Raw genomic sequence first — 23,700 nt, forward strand, 5'->3', positions numbered from 1 at the left:
AACAAATAAATGTTAACTGTCATTTTAATCTACTGCCCATTCAAATTTATTAGTTCCTTAATTATTCATTATGTTGAAATCTATGGCAGCCATTGTGCCATTATTGCTACTGCTATTTATACACTGTTCCACCAACTTGAGTTTGTCATCGTGTTCCCTTATTTTATCGATTGGCGTCCAGCTTAAATCATATTCCAGTCTATAGCTACCCTTGAAGGTTTGATCTGCTGGATTCCATTCCTGCAACACATTATATATACATAAAGAATGTCTGTTAATGTATTTTTATGTATTTACCTCTGGTGACAACATGCTAAAATAGTTCTGTCCTGTTGATCTTTGATAAAGGTGATAAATATGTCCAGGCCTCTTAGTGAAATTGCAGGCAGCGCTGTGCAGGGCTTGACTCTCATTGGACTCTTTCAATATGCTCATTGCCTGCGCTTGCAGCATTTTTATCTAAAATATAAATGTTTCTTTATAGTCATATATAGCCTTTTCTCTATATTTCTCTTACCTGATCGAGAATAACAACCAATTTTTGATGGGTACTATTTTTTAGTTGCTTATCCGCCGATTGTATTTGCTGTGCAAGATTTATTATGTCAGTTTCATCATGCATAGACACGCGCAGTGGATCCAGCTGAAATTGCGGGTTACGCTCCACCAATTGAGCTGCGTTTAATAAAGAAAAAGATTAATTCCAAAAAACTACTCTTATCAATGAAATACGCACACACACACACACACACACAAACATCAACACACCTCGTTCATTTCTATTTACTTCTATTAATATATTATTTTCCTTACCTTTCTTTATTGCTGTCTCATAAGTTAACTGCGTATCCATTGTGCAACTTCTTTTCATTACACAAACATTAAATTAAGTTTAAAAGGAAAATTGCCAAAGTCGGAAAGATAGGACGTGTTTACAATAAAATTTACACAAACAAATAATAACATGTGTTCTATGCGATATCTATCGATAGGTATAATGCAGTAATCGATTAGCAATACGCGCTCATTATCAAAATGTTTGATTTTTGCGCTAAACAGTGGTGTCTTAAGAATTGGTACACGTTTGTTTTATTCTTGAATTTTGTTAGACATTCATAAAACATGAAATTTCATTGTAAATATATATATTTGTTTTATTTTACTTATTATTAATATTTTTTTTTGGTTGACAACTTTTTGCTTTTTTTGTATAAGTAACTAATTAAGTAAATGCTTTCACAATGTAAAGGAAAATACAAAAGTAAATTATTTCACTAACATTTCTAAACATTTAAGTTGCTCAAGTTACTTTAAGTACAGAACAATTACGAACAATTATATAGGCACGTACAAACTATATAGTTTATAACTATATGTTGGCTAGATATAAAAAACATTTATTGTTTATTGTTTAAGGTCTTCCGGCTTTTCTTCCTGGATTTTTTCATAGGTCTGTTAAAAATATAAAAAGTTCATATATCAAATTCCAAAATTAAATGATTTATTTATTTACCTGCTGTGCAATTTTCAGTAATTGCTCAAATGTTGTTTTGCCCGTCTGCATGACCATGTCGTGAAACACCTTACTCTTCGACTTTGTCAAGAGCTCATAAGGCGAACCGAACTCCACGACATGTCCAGCATCTAAGACCAACACCTTATCCAAATCCATGATCGTATGCAGCCTGTGGGCTATGGTAAGTACGGTGCAGTCCTTAAACTTGTTCCTAATGGTCGTCTGAATCAGTGCATCCGTCTGCGGATCCACATTGGCGGTGGCCTCATCCATGACCAGAATACGATTCTCGCGAAGAATAGCTCGAGCCAGGCAAATCAATTGACGTTGACCCACGCTGAAATTGGAGCCACCTTCGAAAACGTTGCTCAGCAAACCCATCGGCAACTCGCTGATCTCTTGCTTAAGATGTACCTGAATATTAAAGTTGAGTTAAAATTTATTTAATTAATATAATGTTTCATCAAACGCACCTCCTCCAGAGCTTGCCACAGCTTGGAGTCCTCATACTGTTCAAAGGGATCCAAGTTGTAACGTATTGTGCCGGAGAACAAGACCGGTTCCTGAGGTATAATCGAGATCTTGCTGCGCAGATCGTGCAGGCCCATCTCCTCCGTATCCCTCCCATCGATCACTATGGAGCCATCGTTGTACGAGAGCCGGAACAGGGCGTTAATCAGTGAGGATTTGCCAGCACCCGTACGACCCACAACGCCCACCTTTTCGCGAGGCTCAATGACGAAATTCAATGACTTGAGTATATACGGTGCTTGAGGATCGGGCGCATAACGTAAACTCAAATCATCGGCCACAATTTGACCAGCTGGTGGCCAACTGGCTGGCGGCTTCTTCTCTCCCACCGCATTGAATTCTCCCTCAGCTTTCAGGCTTCGGTACTCAATTACTCGCTCCACCGAGGTCATCGAGTTCTCCAGTTCGGCCGACTGTCGCATGCCCCACTGCACCATGCCAGTCATGGACATGGCCTGTGTAATGGCCAGGCCAATTTGTCCCGGATTCTCGGGCGGATTCACAAAGTTGTTGAGTATTATAATCAACACGTAAATCACGCAGAATAAATCCAAATAGTAGCCAAAGGCTCGGCTGGTGGAGAGGAATGTGTAATAGCCAATGGAATGCTTGTCCTGGTAGTCATCGTATTCGGCTATCAGCATTCGCTGAGCACGCATCGCCCGTATGGTGGGCAGTCCGTTCAGGGTGGCGCCAAAATGTGAATACATCGGCGAACGAGCCACCGCCTCCAGACGCTTCACATCCCGGGATGTGCTCAGATAGAAATTGCGCAGATAGTAAAAGGAGAGCAGCATGGCCAGCGTGTTGATCAGATACCACGGATTCGTAACACATAGCACCGTTATTATTCCAGCCAGCGTAAGGAATACCTGGATGCAGTCCAGCATAACAAGCGGCAGCACCTCATCCACCTGACCCATGTCCATGGCAAAGCGATTCAGTATGCGACCCGACGGATTCGTATTGAAGAAATGCATGGCTACTCGCGTAATGCTACGGAACATGGAGTTGTGCAACTGCGTGGACGAATGCATGGCCATGTTGAAGAAGAGAAGCGTACGCAATACGGCGAATATGATCAGCGTTATATTGATGGCCGCAAAGTAGTAGATGTCCGAGGACGACGACGAGCTGTTCTTTACCCTGCAAATAAATATACATAAATATGGAAGTACATACATATGCATACATATATATGATAAATAAGATGACAGTACGAATTAAAATGAGCAATTCAGTTAGTTAACAGCTACTACTATTATTTAAAAGCTGCTAAGAACTAAAATAACTTCAGACTGTTAAGGAGAATGTTGACTATATATGTATGTAAATATACATAGTATGTATTACATACATATGTATATCTGTCTCTCTGTCTGTATTCTTGCGTATCTCACAGTCTGGCTCTCTGTGTGCCAGACAAATGCAAAGGATAAAGAAGTACAGCATTCATTTGGTACTTATATTTAAGCAGAGCGAATCTAGAATGCTTGCAGCAGCAGAGAGCGTTCCCATTGGTCAATTAAAGTTCGACTGCAACGACCTCTACCTGACGTCGGGCTCAACATTTGAGTGATTGAGTGAAAGTCGCCCTATATAAAGGGCAGCAGTGCAGCATTTCTTCAGCCGCCCACGCCCGCTGGGGGTCAGTCGTGTAAGTGTCAAGTGAAGTGAAGTGTGTGTAAATATTTACTCATCGGTCGGCGAAGCACTGAGAAAACATTATTATAGGAAATACTTAGAGGAATTTCTTGGAGAAAGAAAGAATTTCTTAGAAGAAAGGCTATTCACGAGCTATGCTGCTTGCTGATCATCTTACGCTAGCTTCACATTCTACTAACACAACAGCAAAGTGTTAGACTCATTCATTTATCATTAATGCGCACGTTAAAATCCAATACATATATGAATGTACATATGTACTATGTATTCTTATAAGAACGATTATATTAGAATTACTCTCTGCTAGCACATAATCTACTTGACTGCAAATTCAATCTTAATTTAAATTTTTTTTAATTTTTACTTAATATAACATACTTATATTTTCCTAATTAAATTGATTAGTGCTTGTCTGTCTTTCAAAATTATTATCAGCGAAAATTTAAATTATTCTTTATTTCTAATTATTCTTTCTAATTCTACTCACCAGTAGGACAGAAAGTAATCGCCCCAGGATGCCATCACTTGTGTGCCCAGGCACAAGAAGACCACAAACAGAAACATCAAGCAGCCGCAGCCGGCAGTGAAGTATTTTTGATACATGCCCAGGCCTATTTTATCGGATGAGCGCGATTCCTGAACTTCCTTTGGACGCTCCTTTCCTGCCACCAACGAATCATTCACACTGGAGTCCATAGTGGAGAGGCTGGTGCGACTCTCGACGCTATTCTGGCGTGAGTACGAGCTCGAGATTTCATTGGCATCACCTGCACCAGCTGAGTCCACGTCCGCCTCCCCCTGCTGCTCCTCTTCGTTCTCCTCCGGTTCACGCTGTGCCAGCAGCTGGGCAAAGTCCTGTCCGCTCTTGAGCATGTGCTCATAGGTGCCAATGTCCAAGACGCGACCCTTGTCCATGATCACAATCAGATCGGCGTGCTCCAAGAACTGCAGCTGATGCGTGACCAGGATGACGAGCTTCTTGCGCAGAAACTCTCGCATGCATTTCTCGAACAGATGTCGTCCCACGTGCGTGTCCACTGCACTCAGTGGATCGTCGAGCAGATAGACATCGGCCTTGCGGTAGACAGCGCGTGCGAGACTAATGCGCGCCTTTTGTCCGCCGGAGAGCGACACTCCCCGTTCCCCCACAAGGGTCTTGTCGCCCTGATCCAACAGCTCAAAGTCCCGCTCCAGTGCACACATCTTGACCACCGTTCGATAACGTTGCCTATCTAACGGCTGGCCAAAGAGTATATTGTCGCGCACGCTGGCACAGAAGAGCCACGGCTCTTGCGATGCATAGGAGCAGCGTCCGTTCAGCTTCACCTCGCCCGCCTCTGCTGGCAGCTCACCGAGAATGGCCTGGATGAGACTGGATTTGCCGGCGCCCACCGGTCCAATGACAGCGACCAGCTGCTGGCTCTTCAGCTCCATAGTGATGTCATCCAAAATGGGCTCCCCGTTTTGCTTATCCCAACGTGCCCTCAGCTGCTTGATCTCAACACCAATATCCGAACTCAACTGCTGCTGATTGCCATTCGCTAGCAGTTTTTTGCTCTCCGCCGCCTTCTCCTCCTCGGGCTCCTCCTCCAACATGGCCAAATCCGTCTCCTCGCGCACCATAAAGGCTGTTATACGGCGCAATGAGACCAACAGTTCCGCCACTTGAGACATGCCACTGGGAAAGAATTTGCTCATGGTCCGTCGCAGGACATTATAAAAGGCCGTCACACAGAACGCCTGCTCCGCCGTGACCTGACCTCCAGCCAGCACGTAGGCCAGAAGGCTGGCAAAGATGGCCAGGCGTCCCAGGGTTATCTCAAACGACAATAGGATTCCGCGTATATAGTTCACCTTGCGTATAACGTTCATTTCGCTGACTCGCGCCCTGGAGACCATCTGCTCGAACGGCTGCTCCCAGGCGTACATCTTGATCGCCTGGATGCCGGCTATGATCTCGTTCATCATCCGCACACGTCGATCAGTGCGCAGCGCTGTGCGCAGACGCAGCGCCGAGGTCAGCCGGCTCAGGTACGTCTGCAGTGGCACATAGAGCAAGAGTATGGTAATGCCATAGAAGGAGGCGACACCGATCTGCGCATACAGAAAGTACGAGGCAATCAACAGCTCCAGTGGACCGAGCCACAGGAAGTGCATGTGGATCAGGGCACGATCAAAGCGACCCAAGTCATTGGACACCAGATTCACCACCTGCCCCGTTGTTGTGCCTCCCAGGGCCGTACGGCTCAGCCGCAAGCCCTTCCGATAGATGGCGCTGCTAACGGCCACTCTCATCTTCATCGCCAAATGCATCATGTGCATCATAAACGGATGGAACAGCAGCACGCTGAGCACAGTGCAGGACACCAGACCAAGGCCGTAGAGCTGGGCCTTGACACTGCTACCATTCCCATGCAAGGTAAACTCGTTTATGAGACCGGCCAGCAATAATGGAATGGTAGTTCTGCAGAAGAAAGACGAAATATATGTGAGTACTTATGGGGATAATAGTTTATTAGAAGAAAGCCTAGAACTAGAAGGGAAATCTAAGGGGAAATGGAATACAGTAGATTATTATTATTTATATTAGAAGTAACTGACTAGAAGATACCCAATAAACTTAAGATGTATCCGATACTATGATGAAGTTCATATATATAATATATGTATTACAAGTAGGAAGTTAACTGAGTATTCATAGGGAGAGTAAGGCTTATAGTCATATAGAGAAATTGAGTCTGTAGACTAGAGATTTAGGAAAGCAGTTTTACTCAGTAAAAGACTAATAGGACTTAGTCAGTTAGTCAGTCTTACATATTCCAAATCCGTTTTCTGATTCTGGCATATCAGATAATTCATTTTCCGATTGGGCACGACTTTAGTGGACATATCAAATAAATCTGAGCATTCTGAGCGGTTATATATTCAGGAATATATGTATGTACATATATTAAAAAACACCGTCTATCAACGCCTGTTATGCGTAGTATGCAGTCAGTGACGTTCGGGCACAAAGTGGTTACTTTTTATTGCCAAGGTCTTAAGTATATCTTCCCAATGACTGACAGATTTATGATATGTGAATGAGACACCAAATTTGAGGCCTTAGCGCGTCTCGTCATTGAGATATGCTCAAAACAGCGTCACAACAAAACAAACCTATTAATTAGACGAACTTATCTGCTTAGATTATTTCCCAGATCTATTCCGGCTACCGCATACAGTAGCACGACGGCTAGTTCTAGCTCTTATCTATTATATTATTAGTTGGTATACCTTATCGATCGAACACTTACCTCAGGCCCAGCTCTAAAACTGCAATTACAATGCCGGATATGATCAGTTCCCAGCCAAATACTTTGAGCACCACTCGTAACATGCTCGGCTTTTTGGCACCCTTTTGACCTTGCGCCTTGAAATCAGCTTCCCAGGTTCGGTAAAGCTTTTCGCCCAATTTTTCTGCTTTATGCTCGCTGAGCACATCATATAGATCGTTGGGTTCCAGCTTTTTTTTGCGTCCCTTGAATAAAATGGGTAGCGCAAAGCTGTAAAGATACAAACATCTGGTAGTGAGTGGCGATAAGAACAAGTTGGTCGAGCAAAACTAAGAAATACCCTGCAAAATATTATTAATTATTTGAAGTACCAACATTGAATAATATTGATTATCAAAATAAAATATGAACGCTATTAAAATTTTTTCATTTGTATTTAAATAACAAGAATAAAAGCCTCTTTTATATATTTTGTATATAATTATATGTTCGTTTAGCTAATTTCAAAATAATCAATCCACTTTTTGTTTATTTATTTATTTTTTTTTTTTTTTAATACAAATGTATTGATGTATTAATGTAAAAGATTATCAACTAATTAAAATAAAATGAACAATCAATCTTACAATCTTATTATTATTTTATATATCTCTTTCAAAAATTTTTTAAATTACCAAATTGAACATCAAATATTTGATCACGCACATGTTGTATGATTGCAGGTGATATAAAAATAATAATAATTTCTATCTTATCACACAAAATAGATAGTACACTTGACAGTTAATAAAAAGATCCAGCTTGTAAAAAAAAAAACAAAAAAAAAACAATAACATTGCATTGTAATGATAAAATATTATGAATAATGAATATTACAACACATTTATTCAATTGTAATTTATAAAATCAATTAGATTCTAATTGGGAAGCTTATATTGCAAGACTATATCAGCTTACCAGAACATAACGGAAGAGAGACAGCTAGCCGTCTCTCGCGGATTGGGCGCCAGCTTGTCAGCTACCATCTCCAAACAGTTCCAATATCTGAGTAATTGAAAAAAGAGAATGAACAAATTTCGCTTTATTTACAGTTACTTGTTTACACGATTTCTAATAAGCAAATCAATTGGAGTTTAGTTGGAGTTCATGCGACACCGAAATAAACATTTTAATCGGACACTTTTTGCACTGTGCCCTCAAATATAAAACCGAGAGGCAATTTTAAGGAATTGTAAACGTTTCTCAACGTTTTCATACGTTTTGATGCACTGCTAGAATCAAGATTACAGTTATGCTAATAAGCCATTTCGTCACAGATAAGGAACAAAGCATACGCGCGCAGCATACACTCAGGCACACACACACACACACAGATGCACGCAATCGGACGCCTCTAATTATGCAATGGCGCCTTTTTATCACAAGAATTTGCGCGTAAATATTTAGCGAAAAAACAACAATAAAAACTTTCCATTCAATAAATAAAATTTTTCTATGACCACGCATGCAAGTTTTCCGCTCGCTGCTCAAAGCACAACTAAAACTAATTTAGTCTCTCGGAATTTTAACTACCAGCTGTTCTAACAGCTGATGCCGGCACAGTTAACAATGCTGCCACACTGTACAAATTGTACATATATATTCCGTGAGCATTAGAGTGGACCATGTTAATATAAAAGAACCAACATTTCAAATATATTAAATGGTTTCAAAATTAAATTAGTAAAAGCAATAAAAGCAAAATTTATTTTTTTTAGCATTTTCAACTTATTATAAACTTTTTTATTTCATTTAATTTATATTTTGTTGATTGTATGCTTTTACTTCATGTTCTTTCTATAGAGAAATCAAAGTCTTAATTCTGATTTTAGTAAATTTATTTTTATAAGTACATCGATAAGTAGTTTATTGTTATATTGAAGGCACTCTGTTCCTTGCAGCTTTACACTTAACATACATATACAAATATATAAACATTAACAATTCAAAATTCAATGCATAGGCACATTCACAAGTACACATAAAATGTTTAGGAATATTGTATTATAAAGTGGAATTGGATGAATTTATTTACAATCGAAGGCCCGGCCTAGACTTGAAGAAAAACACCAAAGAAACATGACCTTACGAGGATATTCTGCGAGATTGCTGTGCTGCTTCGAATGCCTAAAAATAAATTTTTAAAAATATTTTAAATTTCATTTTGATAACACTAAATTTGCAGAGACTTTAAAATAAACTACCTTCTTGGCAACTTGGAACAGATTGTCGTAAGTTGCTTTGCCCGTCTGCTTGACCATGTCGTTGAACACCTTGCTCTCTGCACTGGTTAACAGTTCATAGGGTGCTCCAAATTCAACCACTTGGCCAGCATCCATGACGAGCACCTTATCCGAATCCATAATCGTGTGCAGCCTATGGGCAATGGTAAGTACAGTGCAGTCCTTAAACTTATTCCTAATGGTGGCCTGAATGAGTGCATCCGTCTGCGGATCCACATTTGCGGTGGCCTCGTCCATGACCAGTATACGATTCTCACGTAAAATGGCTCGCGCCAAGCAAACCAATTGACGTTGGCCCACGCTGAAGTTGGTGCCGCCCTCCGTTATTTTGCTCAGCAGCCCGCTGGAGAGCTCAGCCACGACCTCCTTTAGCTTCACTTCTTCCAAGGAGGACCACAACTTGCTATCGCTATACTCATCGAAGGGATCCAGATTGTAGCGCATTGTGCCGGAGAACAACACCGGCTCCTGGGGTATAATCGATATCTTGCTGCGCAAGTCGTGCAGACCCATTGCTTGGGTGTCCCGTTTATCGATTAGAATGGAGCCATCGGTGTACGACAGACGGAACAAGGCATTAATCAAAGACGATTTGCCAGCACCTGTCCGACCCACAATGCCCACCTTCTCGCGCGCTTTAATAACAAAGTTAAGCGATTTGAGCACATTTTCTGATTTGGGATCGGGAAAATAGCGCAAGCTAAGATCTTCAAATACAATCTGGCCATTCTCGGGCCAGCTAGCGGGCGGCTTCTTGTCAGCCGGTGCTTCCAAAGCGCCCTCCGGTTCAATATCCTCGTATTCGACGACACGCTCCACAGCGGTCATTGTGTTCTCCAGCTCCGCCGATTGACGCATGCCCCACTGCACCATGCCAGTCATGCCCATGGCCTGGTTAATAGGTTTTAATCCAATTAGTTTGCTTTACAGAATATACATATACATAATATTGATGCCACATACCTGCGTTATGGCCAAACCCACTTCGCCGCCGTTGGCGGGAGGAAAGATGAAAAAGCTGAGCGTAACAATGGCAATGTAGATGACACAGAAACAGTCCAGCCAATAGCCAAAGGCACGCGATGTACTAATGAACATATAGAATGCTGAGCTGTGCAGATTCTGGTGATTATCGAATTCGCTGATCAACACCCGTTGGGCTCCAAAGGCACGAATGGTGGACAAGCCCGTCAGCGAGGCAGTCATGTGCGAGTAGATGGGTGAGCGAGCTGCAAATTTGATTTAATAGAGATTTAGAGTATACAAAATATAAATTATAGTACAGTGTGATAATAGTAATTTACTGTATTAACAAATTACTTACTAATGGCCTCCAAGCGTTTAATATTCCGTGACGTTTTCAGATAGAACGTGCGCAGCTGATAGAAAATAATGCCCAACACCACGGTGGGAATGAGAAACAGTGGATTAACAATAGCAATGACAATGACAATGCCACCGAGTGCTAAAAAGATTTGTATGACGTCCATCATCACAGCTGGCAATATCTCATCCACTTGACCCATATCCTTGGAGAAGCGATTCAATATCCGACCCGATGGATTTGTATTGAAAAAATACATGGCCGCACGTGTGATGCCGCGAAACATTAAATTGTGCAGCTTCGTGGATGCCTTCATGGCCAGATTGAAGAACAGAAACGAACGGGCCAGGGTGACGGTTATGGTGGCAACGATAATCAGTGTGAATATGTAGGTATCCAGCCGCTCAGCGTCCACGGACCAACCCAATTCGTTCAGCCAACTGCAGAGACGAGATTCGAGAACATGCTCCGACTCCATTGTGGTGGTGTCGTTGGCAACGCCCGAAGCAGCCGAATCAGACAAGAGGGTGCTGTTGTTGTTTATGCCTCTCACGTTGCCCTTCTTGGCCACCCTGTGAGTGAAAGGAGATTAAATATGGAAATGTTGCTGCATTATATCAATACTCACCAATATGACAGGAAGTAGTCGCCCAGTGAGGCCATCATCTGGGAGAGCACACAGAAGCTCGCCATGACAATGAACGCAAAGATGCCGCCGCCTGCCTTGAAGTACTTTTTGTAGAGGGCCAGTCCGATGCGTCCCTGTTCCTGTGACTCCTGCACGTGCATTTGGGCAGCAGTTGCCTCGTCCACACAGGAATCGGCCAGCGAGAGAAGCGACTGCTCGCTGTTCCTTCGCTTGTCGCTGGCCGAGCCCGATCTGGAACGTGAGCGCTCCTCACTGCCATGCTCATCGCGCGACGAATCCGCTAGCATTGCAGCAAAGTCTAGACCCGATTCGCGCAGCGATTCGTATGTGCCCACAGCGCTCACTTGTCCCTTATCGAGAATGACAATCTGATCGGCATGCTGCAGGAATTGCAGCTGATGGGTGACAAGGATTACGATTCTATCCCGCAAGAAGCCACGCATGCATTTCTCAAAGAGATGCCGCGCCACATGCGGATCGACGGCGCTAAGTGGATCGTCCAGCAAATAGATGGCCGTCTGACGATAGACCGCGCGGGCCAGGCTAATGCGCGCCTTCTGTCCACCCGACAGCGAGGCACCACGTTCGCCCACAATCGTCTTGTCTCCATACGGCAACAGCTCAAAGTCACGCTCCAGCGCACAGTTCTTCACCACCTGTGCATAGCGACGCCTGTCCATGGCCTGGCCAAACAGAATATTCTGGCGCACAGTGCCAGTGAAGAGCCAGGGCTCCTGGGATGCATAGGAGAAGGTGCCATTCACCCGTATCTCGCCCGACTCCGCACGCAGCTCTCCCAGTATAGCCTGAATCAAGCTGGATTTGCCAGCGCCTGTGCGTCCCACAATGCCGAGCATAGTGCCCGGCTGAACACGTAAATTGACCCCATTGAGGGTGTAATCCGGTGAGCTCACATCCCACTTGGCCTTCAATGCATTGATGGAAATTTGCGCTTCGGAGAGCACGGCATTCTCATTGATGTGCGGAAGTTTTGTTGGCGTTAGCAGTTTCTCCTTGGCATCCTCTGTCTCCTGTTCCAATTTGGAGTGAACTGTCGTCTGATTGCTACCCGGTGAGACCAGGGGCACCTCCAAGGATTTATCCACAACATCTGTCTCCTCGTACTGCATAAAGGTTTGAACACGCTTGACTGAGATCAGTGCCTCGGCCATCTGGGAGATGCCTTGAGGAAAGAACACAGTCATGGTGGTGCGCAAGATATTATAGTAAGCCGTTATCACAAAGGCCACCTCGGGTGTTAGGAATGTGCCCAAGAGCACATACCCAACGAGACTCAGAAAGATGGATACGCGCGTCAAGAATATGATGAAGGATAACAGAATGCCACGTATATAGGAGACATGTCGTATAGAATTGATTTCCTTTTTGCGAGCAAATGCCACCATGGTCTCAAAGGGCAATTCCCAGGCATACATCTTGATCACCTGAATGCCGGCAATGATCTCATTCATCATCCTAACTCGCTCATCCGTACGCAATGCTGTACGCAGCCGCAGCACCGACGTCTTCTTGCCCAGCCAGGCCTGCAGGGGTATGAAGAGCAGCATGAATGCTACACCAAAGACAGCAGCAATGTCAATCTGAAAGAGAATTTCTATGGTATTATATATATATATCACATATTGGAGGAGTAATTCCACATCTACCTCTAAATACATGAGATATGTGATGAACAGCGTTTGCAATGGCCCCACCCACAGGTAATGCACAAATATTGTCGCCAAATCCAGGCGTCCCACATCGTTCGACATCAGATTCACAATGTGCCCGGCTGTCGTGTCCCCCAGCGCCGTCTTGCTCAGCCGCAACGATTTCCGATAGATCATGCTGCAAATGGCAACGCGCATCTTCATGCCCACATGCATTGTGCCCAGCATATAGGGATGCATAATGATGACATTCAGGGCGCTGCACGCGACCACGCCCGCTGCATAGTAATAGGCGTTCTCTTTGGACTCCGCATCGTAGGTATAATACGAGATCAGCTTTAGCAGACACAGCGGCTGTACCGTGCGTAGGCCCAGCTCCAGCATGAACAGCACCAGGCCGAGCATGCCAAAGTGGAGGCCAAAGACGCGCACCAGGGCACGCAGCAGACTTGGCTCCTTCTTGGGGTTCAGCTGCTTCTTCTGCAGCTCCCGCTCCCAGGCATCACACAACTCATTGCCAAGGGTTTCTGACAACAACAAAAATAAAATATTTTTTACCATTATTACCATTGTAAATATATTATTATTCAATCATACCCACTGATGCAATCTACTGCGCCCTGAAAACTTCGCCCTTTGCGAAGTTTGTAAATAAACCTATTAAATCATTGTAGGCCAAGTCTTATCATCGGCCAAGCATTACAAAATGTATCTGAAACAAACAATTCGCCAGTCAACGTCCGATTTTACATAGCTTTTTTAAGACCTGATAAGTTCAGATCACGCAATGCTGGCGATTGTTTCAAACGGAATTCTTTATATTCGTATTTTCGCTGTCTACAGATCCACACAGTGACAACAGTGAATGCTCTCAAAGAGGAACGCCTTAGCTATAGAGCTGACGCTTGTTTGCCTTTCAACTTTCTGTATGTTTGTATTTATCTGGCCTACTTTAGTTAGAGGAGTTTCTGAAGCAATCTATATTTTTTATGAGCAATAAATCTGCCTATACTTATGAGGCAGTATAACAAAAAAATAAATAAAAAATATGTAAATATATGTATATATATATATATATATATATAAATATAGTACATATTTCAAAAATATATCAATAAAAACTAAAACTAAAAATTCTTAAGGTAGTCTTAGTTTTAGATTAATGTTGATATATAATTAGTAAATATAAATATGTAATATATTTTTTTAAATCTTCTTTTTTTTTCTCTCCCTAAATTATTATTAATTATTTCTAAATTTCTAAAATCCCGCTTATAGACAAAACTATTTAAATGTACTTGTTTTATTTTCATAGACTTAGTTATCGCAAATGTTCATTGAATGAAATTTGTTGTTTTAAAAAAAATATATAAATATGAAAGTTATGCATAGTAGGCTTATAAATATATATGTATATGTATGTCACATATCAATCATGTGACAATTTTTATGCACAGTTTAATTGATAAGATTGATTATATGCAAACTGATAATTGTTTCTGTTTTCATAATATGATGAAATTATGCAGGTACGTTTCATATTACATAAGTAATTAATTTCAACACTTCATAATATACAAATAAAAATATTTAATACAATTACAGTAGTAATTATTTTCATTTGCTCGCTGGACTGTCTAAGAGAAATTATTAAATTATCTTTATTAAATTGCTAGACTGTCTAGCTGATAATAATTTATATTGTGCTATAATTTATAAATATATTTTTTGTCAACAAGTTAGATTCTGTTTGTTTGTGCAATAAGGCTTCAAATTTGGTGTCCAGAAAATCGGAAAATACTATTTATTTTTGCAATATAATTATATTCTTGAAGTTACTGGCTTCAAATTTCGGCGAGGAAAAAGTCCATATATATCATATTATTAAATGTTCATGTTCATTGTTATTGTTCAAATGTAAATAAACTAACCTGATTTATGTTCCTTCAGTGCTTTAAAGAGATCCTCAGTTTCCAGCACTTTCTTGCGCCCCTTCAGGAAAGTGGGCATGGTGTACCTGATGGTAAAATTTATAAATACATATACATATAAAACATCAAAACAATAATTAATTTCAAATTAAAGACAACTTACCAAAAACATGCTGCCGATATAAAATTCGCATGTTCTCGGGGATTTTCCGGCAAATCTGCAGTTTTTATAGATTGCATTTTAACCGTTCAAGCTGAAAAGCAAATTGATATAAAAAAATAATAATAATAATAATAATAATAATAATAATAAATAAATCGATGTAAAAGTAAATTGGTAGTTTTTTTTTTTTAATTTGCTAATTACTATAGCAATTGCATTGATTGATTCGCTCTCGTTGCAAGTTATTCTTTAGCATTCTACACATACATATGTATATGTATAATTACAGTTGAATAGGCGAGTGTTTTTGTATTATAAGCTTTTGAAGTCTAACAATTATGGGGGTGCTAACAACTTACTTTGTTGCTTGAGCTCATAATAAACAAATCGAAAATTAAATAAACAAATTATCTGCAGAGAGGCGCCCCAATCTCACGATTACTTGTCTGGCTGCGTGAGAGTGTGTATGTTTGCTGATGTGAATTTGAACGGAACAGAATTTGCGTATGTGTGTGTGTCAAATTTGAATATGACTTCACTTGGTGGCGCGCTTACACACTTACATACACAAATCGAGTGAATACAAACAAGTGGATCCATACATATGTATGTATGTATGTACACATGCATGTTTCACACGGTTGATGCCGGCAAATGTAGTAAACATTATTGCAATCTTACTAACAATGAACGGTAGTTTAAAATATAAAAGACTATTTATATGCACGAACATGCCTACATATGCATATACAAATTTTGAAAAAAAAAAAGAAAATATACAAAAAGGCAAGATTATATTTATAAATATCTAAAATCCAACTCCAGCGCAAATCTCACTATGTGCCGCAGTATTTACCGACATACATACATACATATATATGAGTGTATATACATGTTTGCAGAAGCATGTACATATTTATTTTAGAACACGCGGTTCTTGTTTTCGATTCCCTTTTGCCTCTATTTATACGTGCACACATACACACTCATGCGGACAGACACACAGGAATTCCTGTGTAGGCGCGCTTATCTTATATCCGTAATAACAGTTAGCGGAAAACTGAGTTCCTTTGCTTATTCACAAATCGCTATTAGCTATTGTTATGCGAGAGAGAGGTCGTTTTTGCAGTTCCGTATAAATTATCTAATCGCACAATGCAGTAGACATATACAGGTATATAATGACTGTAAACACATTTCAAATTAATTTAATTGTTCGATTGATGCGAATCGAAGAAAACCACATGTACATACGTACGTTTCTTTTTTATTTTAATTAAACACTGTTCAACAAATGTACAAAATCATTCTATTCAATTTGTTGTTGTGGGAAACGAAAAGCAATTAAGAATGACGTAGAACAGCACAAACACGCAACAAAAAAAAAATGCCGAACCGTCCGCCTGAAAGGGCAGCATGCTACTGAAAAACAGCTGGCATATTGAGCTCTTTTCAACTGAATTTGCCACAGTGTGAGATATATAGGTATGTCATGTACAATATTTTTTACATATGTATGTACATATGTACTTATGCCAACATGCATACTTACATATGCGCATATGTAAAGTGAATTAATCAACAAGTTTATTGGTTATTGACAGTTGGAAAGCATTCGAAGAGCATAGCTCTGGAGAAATTAATAATATTAAAAGCGAACGGCAATCAATTTTCTTAATTCGGCCCTATGGATTATTGACATGGCACATATGGATAGGCTCACAAATTTTTAATTCTCTTTGAAAATTAATATTTTTGAAATATTATATTTTATTTATAAGTGTTTATATAGAAAGCTAATACTTATTCATTTTTATTTATTTAGGTATGTACGTATGTGAATATGAAAATGTACCCTTTTGTTAGCTCCATCAAAATGTACCAGAGCAAATACTAAGCACTTTTTCGTTAGAAAAAAATGTACCATTGCAAGTAATAAAGTACCTTTTTTAACATACGTGTATTAAACTAAATTTGTGACCAGAATTGGACAGTATATGAATCTAGATTATATTTTTCTTTTTATTTATTAAAATATTAGTTATTATTTACCTTTATTTATTTTTTTTATATAGTTTTAACACTTTGAATATGTTTTTGTACAAAGTTTGTGACTATAATCGACGATTTATATTTATGTATTAACTTTTATCTGTTTAGCAAATTATTAGATCAATATGAATTATTAACCGACAATAGTTTGTCCTTCTTGAAGTAAATATATCTCCCCTCTAATATATATTCAAAACAAGTTGTTATTAGCAACCAGCTAAAGACCCACCCTATTCAATTGATATGAAACAAACAATATACAATATGTAGTTTTTATTCTTACCTACAGTTGATACACTTTTGTTTATTTTGTAAATTTTTGTTTTTATTATTTTCTGTTCTTCACGTACATTAAAAATGTATGCACTCACATTATTGAAAACTTAGGCAACAAGAGCAGAGGCGGTGCTGGACTCGTATTTCCAGTTGGGGGGCAGCACACTCTTGGTCTTGTAGTAGCGAGCCAGACGGTGAATTCTGGACTCGACCAGAATCAAACGGAATTTACCGTCCTTATCCTTGCGATTGCGTTCCAAATGCTTGCGGATGGCGACAGCCTTCTTGATCATGTGGTACAGATCCTCGGGGATGTCGGGCTTGAGACCCACCGATTTCATGATGCGAAGAATTTTGTTGCCGTTGACAAAGCGAACCTGAGCCACACCATGGGAATCACGCAGGATGATACCTAAAAATGATTGAATATCAAGTGTATATTAACATAACCTCAAATCGTAAACAAATACAACATTCATACCGATTTTCGAGGGTGTCAGGCCTTTCTTGCCGAGCTTCTTGATTTGCTCTTTAACATCCTCAGCGTTCAGCTTCAGCCATGATGGCACGGTGCGTCTGTAGGGAAGGGCTGATTGGGATATACCCTTGCTGCAAAGTAAATTGTATTTGTTAGTTTTGCCTGTGAATGGCCACAATGGGCGGAAGAAGAAGAGAGCGCATTTCATTCGCAACATGTGCTTGCCATGGTGGCTTAAAATGGGCTCATAACTAGCGCATTATCTGCAGCCATAAAATTGCTATGATGTGGGCTTCTTGTGGCACGTTAGTCAAGCACATTTTACAAAAATACACGTCTCTAAACAATATAAAAATCAACTACCCAGGAGCGTGCATACGACCCATGATGTTACTAGCTTAGTTTTTTACACCGAAAAGAAAGTGGAGACTTGTGGAACAACACTCTACAAACGAACTCTACAAAATATATGCAGAGTTGCATTGGCATATTTGTTAGTTGACATAATTGCTCCACACATAACAGGGGAATGGCAAACAATAACGAATTCGTTACTCGTTATGTGTATATGGATAGATTGCTTACAGCAAATTTGTTCTGAAATCAGTTGTTTAAAGTAAATTTTAGAATACATAAAATGCAGCAAGATAAATACAATGATAAGCTCAATAGGCTGCAAAATGAGGAGCTAGAGGTGATTATTTAAATAAAATGGGAAAGCAACAATATTAATTGTAATTTTCCAGAACATAGCGCCGGGCGTTGAAGTTTACCACCAGCTGATGGCGATTTATCTCTATCAAAACAAATTGTGCGTGAGGCTTAAAACCTAATGCTTTGTGTGTTATTTATGAATTCTATGCTTACAGAGCCAATGCGAAATTTCTTTGGATGCGTATAGCTAATAATCTAAAGGAACAAAACAAAGAACTGGCGCAATTAAATCTATTGAATCTTGCACTGCAGCACAACAACTATGCAGATTTCTTTAAACATATTAAATACGAGTGGTCCGAGACTAATAGGCCTATCATTGATGATCTTTTGGGTAAGCAGAGGCAAATAAATCATGTAAATATTTCGCTTATAATTAATATAATTCAATTATAGCCAAGCAACGCGAGGAGCTTTTCAACCTGACGTCTACGGCATACGTTTCAATATACGAGCAGAATTTGATGGAAATGGCGCAGATGACAGCAGAGGAGCTGCATAACGCCTGCTCAGATTGGACACGAGAACAGGATGGTGATAAGCGAATCCTGCTGCCAAAAATGAAAGAGCCTACACCTCGTGTTGCCAGCGACGATCAGTTGCTGAAATTAACTGAGTTTGTCTCGTTTTTAGAAAATTAAAAAAGAAAATATAAATACGATTATTTTTATTTTCCGGCATTTTCTCGTTCTCCAGTCTGTTAAGTGGGGGAGTAATTCTGTTTGCCGGGCAAACGTTGCTGTTAACGTAAAAAGTATCGAGTAGCATCGTTCTGTCTCGTTGTGTCATTTCATAGAACCAAAAAAAATTTTTTTGCACGGAATCGACATCGCATTTTCACTGGAAAATCAATCAAATAACTTTTCTAAATTGTGGACATTTTCAAATAAATTAAAATAAATACTGTGCGAAAGCATTTAATTATAACAGTAATTCGATAATTCGGTGTTGGGCGTCTAGTGTATTTCGTGCGGAATAGTTGAAAAGAAACCGATTTTCTATACTACTGTGTGAGTGAGAAAAGAAAAATGGCAGCAAGCGACAAATCTGTCGATGATTCTCTTTATCCCATTGCGGTATTAATTGACGAATTGAAAAATGAGGATGTGCAGGTTAGTTATAACGTCAATATTAAACAAATGTATACTTGGTTATAATCTGACAATGTATGTAGGTATGTATAAGCATAGCCATGTACATACACACACATACATACATAACTATGCATTAAAAAATGCGTCACATTGTGAATAGCAATTCGTATGTATGTGCGCGAGTATATGTACATGTGTTTGTGTGTGAGTAAAGCTGCAGCTACTCTTATAGGCTTGCAATGCTTATAACTTTGTCATGAGATATGTGTAAGCGAAATAGGTGTTGAATTTAATAGAATATACATATAAACAAAAAATTTATATTTCTGATTAACGTCAATTTGTCGATTTGTCTGATTGTGATATCTATGCTAGGGTATTTATTATTCGGTACTCCTAACTTACTCTCTTATCATATATTATTTTGTTTTGATTAATAATTTAATTATTTATCATCTTTTCGCAGTTGCGTTTGAATTCGATCAAAAAGCTATCGACTATTGCCCTGGCTTTGGGCGAGGAACGCACACGTTCCGAACTGATACCTTTTTTAACTGAGACCATATACGATGAAGATGAAGTGCTGCTCGCATTGGCCGATCAATTGGGCAATTTCACAAGTATGGAAACAATTGATTCTTATCAAATTTGTAATACGGATATATATGAATATATAAATATGTGTACATGGTGTATCTTTCAGGTCTTGTGGGTGGACCTGAGTATGCGATGTATTTGTTGCCGCCGCTGGAAAGCTTAGCTACTGTCGAGGAAACAGTTGTGCGAGACAAGGCAGTTGAATCTCTGCGCACTGTTGCTGCGGAGCACAGTGCTCTAGATTTGGAGATACATGTGGTGCCAACGTTGCAGCGTTTGGTGTCTGGCGATTGGTTTACCTCACGCACGTCGGCTTGTGGTTTATTCTCCGTGTGCTATCCACGCGTCACACAGCCCGTGAAGGCCGAATTGCGTGCAAATTTCCGGAAGTTGTGCCAGGACGAAACGCCAATGGTGCGACGTGCCGCAGCCAATAAATTGGGCGAATTCGCCAAAGTAGTAGAAACGGAATATCTCAAATCGGACTTGATACCGAATTTTGTACAACTGGCGCAGGATGATCAAGACTCGGTGCGACTGTTAGCCGTCGAAGCATGTGTCAGCATTGCTCAATTGCTGCCACAGGACGATGTTGAACATGTTAGTGAAATAATTATCATTTCATATTCATAAACCATATTAATATCGAAACCCTTTGCAGCTGGTGTTGCCTACGCTGCGTCAGTGTGCCAGCGATTCATCGTGGCGTGTGCGCTATATGGTCGCCGAGAAGTTTGTGGATCTACAGAAGGCTGTGGGTCCCGAGATAACACGCGTCGATCTAGTGCCCGCTTTTCAGTATCTCCTCAAGGATGCCGAGGCTGAGGTGCGCGCCGCTGTGGCCACTAAAGTCAAAGACTTTTGCGCCAACTTGGACAAAGCCAATCAGATGCAAATAATTTTGAGCTCCATTTTGCCATACGTACGCGATTTGGTCAGCGATCCCAATCCACATGTGAAGTCAGCGCTGGCTTCTGTCATAATGGGTCTAAGCCCGATGCTGGGTGCTTATCAAACAGTCGAGCAATTGTTGCCACTGTTCCTCATTCAGCTGAAGGACGAATGCCCAGAAGTGCGTCTGAATATAATCTCAAATTTGGATTGCGTCAATGATGTCATCGGTATTCAGCAGCTATCGCAGGTAAATAATTAAGCTCTTACAAAATTTGGATTGTTTATAGTCTTATGCCATTCAATTTCATTTCAACAGTCCCTTCTTCCCGCCATCGTGGAGCTTGCAGAGGACTCCAAATGGCGTGTACGTCTTGCTATCATTGAGTATATGCCCGCGCTGGCTGGTCAGCTGGGCCAGGAGTTCTTCGATCAGAAGCTGCGCGGCCTCTGCATGGGTTGGCTGAACGATCATGTATATGCCATTCGAGAGGCCGCCACATTAAATATGAAGAAGCTGGTGGAACAGTTTGGTGCGCCCTGGGCCGAGCAGGCCATTATTCCAATGATATTAGTTATGTCGCGCAACAAGAACTATTTGCACAGTAATCACAAATTATTATCGATTATTATCTATTGCTTATTAATACCGATTCTTTTAAGGAATGACCTGTCTCTTCTGTCTAAATGTTTTGGCTGAGGTTTGCGGCACTGAAATCACCACGAAACTGTTGCTGCCCACTGTTTTGCTGCTCGCCGCCGATCCAGTTGCCAATGTGCGTTTCAATGTGGCTAAAACATTGCAGAAGATTTCCCCGTTCCTGGAGGCGAGCGTTATCGATTCGCAAGTGAAGCCAACGTTGGACAAACTGAATGCTGATGCTGATGTGGATGTTAAGCATTTCGCTGCACAGGCAATTGCTGGAATAGCAGCCGGTAAGAAAGAATAACTGATGCAGAGAAATTTCTACACACACGGCCACACAATGACTCAGCATAAGTTTTTGCCATATGCTGCAAGTATAATCTATATATCAAACCTTTAGAAATGGAGCTGAATGTCTTTAGAACCGCAGTGCCGCCTTGCATGGGCTTTAAGCTTGAGGCCGCCCTGGCGTCCAAGCTGGTCGTTGAGCCGCCGCCCAATTCTGCAGCATCCGTTGAGCCTGGCGTTCTGCTCGAGCTTAATGCTAATATCGAGAACAATAATAGCAATGTTAACGCTGGGGGGGAACAGGAGCAGCAGCCGCAGCAGCTGAAAAGTGTTTCGGAATGTTAGAGGATGAGTAGTCAAAACCAAAATAATGTCATGTGTGAACACCTTGTGTGTGTGTGTGTGTGTGTGTGTGACCAGATTAGTATATAACAATACGCAAGTCGGAATACCATTGAGCCCTATTATACCATGTTTCCAAGTGTCTCAAAATTTGTCCATGTTGCATAAATTGTCTGCGTTACTCAAAGAAACGAACTATTACTAATTGAATCCAAGCATATATTAACGAAATACTAACTGTTAATTGATGTACATTCTTCTCTGTTTCTTTCCCGGTTCCACATTTCGAATATTTTATGGATTGTAATTTTTCAAATACCGTAGCGTAATCAACTTTATAATTTTTTATTCTATTTTTAAAATGTATGTATTTCACACACCCTGGCAACAAAAATATAATTATTGTGTAGCAACACTTAAAAACGGAAATTTGTAGTTAAAAAACCAAACCATGGATCAATCAATTATGTAGAACCTGGAGACGCCAAACTACAGCGGAGAAAACATAATAAGAGCCTCGAAGTCTACATATTTAACATTTTCAAAATGCAACATTCGAGCAAACGGAGGATAACGAGCCACTGAAAACGCCACACATAAATATATATATTACTTACATACTTATTAACTACATAAAACATAAGCAAAAATTCAATATTTAAAAAAACAATACAAAAACCTGTGTAGACTTTGAAAACAAAATGTATTGGTTAATCGCATCTGAATGCAAAATAAAATTTATTGTAAAAGAAAACATGACTATATACTCTATTTCAAAAAATTTTATATACATATGTACATATGTTTGTATATTCGATACATTGCGTTCATAAGCTAAAACAGGAACATCGTTTCGAAATCGAATTGTGCGTCGAGCACTTGTGCCGTACATTCGGCAAAAGTCCGCCGCTATACTGGATTTGTTTATTTAAAGGTTCTCATTTAGCTTTAAAAATGTAATTGGGCATTACAAACTGAGCGCCGATTTCTAACAGTTATCCACAGTTATTTACAATTATTTATTTATTTGCTGTGTCTGTCTGATGTTTGCACAACTCGATAGTCCACGGCAAAGTTGTTTTTGTATTATACTCGTTTAGCCATTTGCGTGTGTGCGTGTGTGGTTGAGAGTGTTTGCACTTTTGTAGAGAGCAAGCGAACGAACGTGTGTGTGTAGAGAGGAAGAGCGAAAGAGCAAGTGTGTGTTTACTAGCGCAGATTAGTGATGTAAATTTGGGTCGAAAATTCGATGTCGATGTTCATCGATGTTTGCAAAATGATAAATCGATGTTGTGTAAAACATCGGCTATAAACAT

The 23,700-nt window shown here is 40.2% G+C and overlaps 6 protein-coding genes across 8 annotated transcripts; 2 read left to right on the forward strand and 4 right to left on the reverse strand.

Annotated features, from left to right (window-relative positions):
- Positions 1-22: 22 nt before the first annotated feature.
- On the reverse strand, positions 23-971 carry LOC6576386 (uncharacterized protein C1orf50 homolog). The gene is made up of 4 exons (XM_002002341.4): positions 814-971; positions 518-675; positions 298-459; positions 23-240 (listed from the first exon to the last, which is right to left on the reverse strand). Exons 1-4 carry the CDS (start codon positions 869-871, stop codon positions 58-60), a joined length of 561 nt encoding a protein of 186 aa, XP_002002377.2. The 5' UTR covers positions 872-971; the 3' UTR covers positions 23-57.
- Positions 972-1,170: 199 nt separating this feature from the next.
- On the reverse strand, positions 1,171-8,553 carry LOC26528562 (probable multidrug resistance-associated protein lethal(2)03659). Of its 2 annotated transcripts, none has more exons than XM_015165147.3 (7): positions 8,459-8,553; positions 7,945-8,031; positions 7,009-7,257; positions 4,200-6,176; positions 1,990-3,193; positions 1,514-1,930; positions 1,171-1,452 (listed from the first exon to the last, which is right to left on the reverse strand). In XM_015165147.3, exons 2-7 carry the CDS (start codon positions 8,010-8,012, stop codon positions 1,405-1,407), a joined length of 3,963 nt encoding a protein of 1,320 aa, XP_015020633.1. In that variant the 5' UTR covers positions 8,013-8,031; positions 8,459-8,553; the 3' UTR covers positions 1,171-1,404. The 2 variants fall into 2 exon arrangements, with proteins under 2 accessions (XP_015020633.1, XP_043864489.1); XM_044008554.1 differs by having other exon boundaries at positions 8,245-8,522.
- A 293-nt stretch (positions 8,554-8,846) lies between these two features.
- On the reverse strand, positions 8,847-16,421 carry LOC6576387 (probable multidrug resistance-associated protein lethal(2)03659). Its single transcript, XM_044009059.1, has 9 exons — positions 16,265-16,421; positions 15,007-15,097; positions 14,844-14,929; positions 12,910-13,439; positions 11,222-12,843; positions 10,594-11,165; positions 10,233-10,498; positions 9,231-10,160; positions 8,847-9,153 (listed from the first exon to the last, which is right to left on the reverse strand). Exons 2-9 carry the CDS (start codon positions 15,081-15,083, stop codon positions 9,112-9,114), a joined length of 4,125 nt encoding a protein of 1,374 aa, XP_043864994.1. The 5' UTR covers positions 15,084-15,097; positions 16,265-16,421; the 3' UTR covers positions 8,847-9,111.
- An 895-nt stretch (positions 16,422-17,316) lies between these two features.
- On the reverse strand, positions 17,317-18,284 carry LOC6576388 (40S ribosomal protein S13). The gene is made up of 3 exons (XM_002002343.4): positions 18,176-18,284; positions 17,816-17,943; positions 17,317-17,746 (listed from the first exon to the last, which is right to left on the reverse strand). The coding sequence occupies exons 1-3, from the start codon at positions 18,196-18,198 to the stop codon at positions 17,442-17,444; spliced, it is 456 nt and encodes a 151-aa protein (XP_002002379.1). The 5' UTR covers positions 18,199-18,284; the 3' UTR covers positions 17,317-17,441.
- A 73-nt stretch (positions 18,285-18,357) lies between these two features.
- Positions 18,358-19,196, forward strand: LOC6576389 (COP9 signalosome complex subunit 8). The gene is made up of 4 exons (XM_002002344.4): positions 18,358-18,506; positions 18,559-18,623; positions 18,682-18,860; positions 18,923-19,196. The coding sequence occupies exons 1-4, from the start codon at positions 18,450-18,452 to the stop codon at positions 19,165-19,167; spliced, it is 546 nt and encodes a 181-aa protein (XP_002002380.1). The 5' UTR covers positions 18,358-18,449; the 3' UTR covers positions 19,168-19,196.
- A 97-nt stretch (positions 19,197-19,293) lies between these two features.
- LOC6576390 (serine/threonine-protein phosphatase PP2A 65 kDa regulatory subunit) lies at positions 19,294-23,087 on the forward strand. 2 transcript variants are annotated; one of them, XM_032729358.2, is made up of 7 exons: positions 19,294-19,638; positions 20,087-20,240; positions 20,324-20,817; positions 20,879-21,358; positions 21,428-21,713; positions 21,772-22,044; positions 22,155-22,732. In XM_032729358.2, exons 1-7 carry the CDS (start codon positions 19,555-19,557, stop codon positions 22,385-22,387), a joined length of 2,004 nt encoding a protein of 667 aa, XP_032585249.1. In that variant the 5' UTR covers positions 19,294-19,554; the 3' UTR covers positions 22,388-22,732. The 2 variants fall into 2 exon arrangements, with proteins under 2 accessions (XP_032585249.1, XP_015020636.1); XM_015165150.3 differs by having other exon boundaries at positions 19,295-19,638; positions 22,709-23,087.
- The last annotated feature ends 613 nt before the right edge of the window (positions 23,088-23,700 follow it).

This window comes from Drosophila mojavensis, unplaced genomic scaffold (assembly GCF_018153725.1).
Source record: "Drosophila mojavensis isolate 15081-1352.22 unplaced genomic scaffold, ASM1815372v1 contig_36, whole genome shotgun sequence".
NCBI classification, from domain to species: Eukaryota; Metazoa; Arthropoda; class Insecta; order Diptera; family Drosophilidae; genus Drosophila; species Drosophila mojavensis.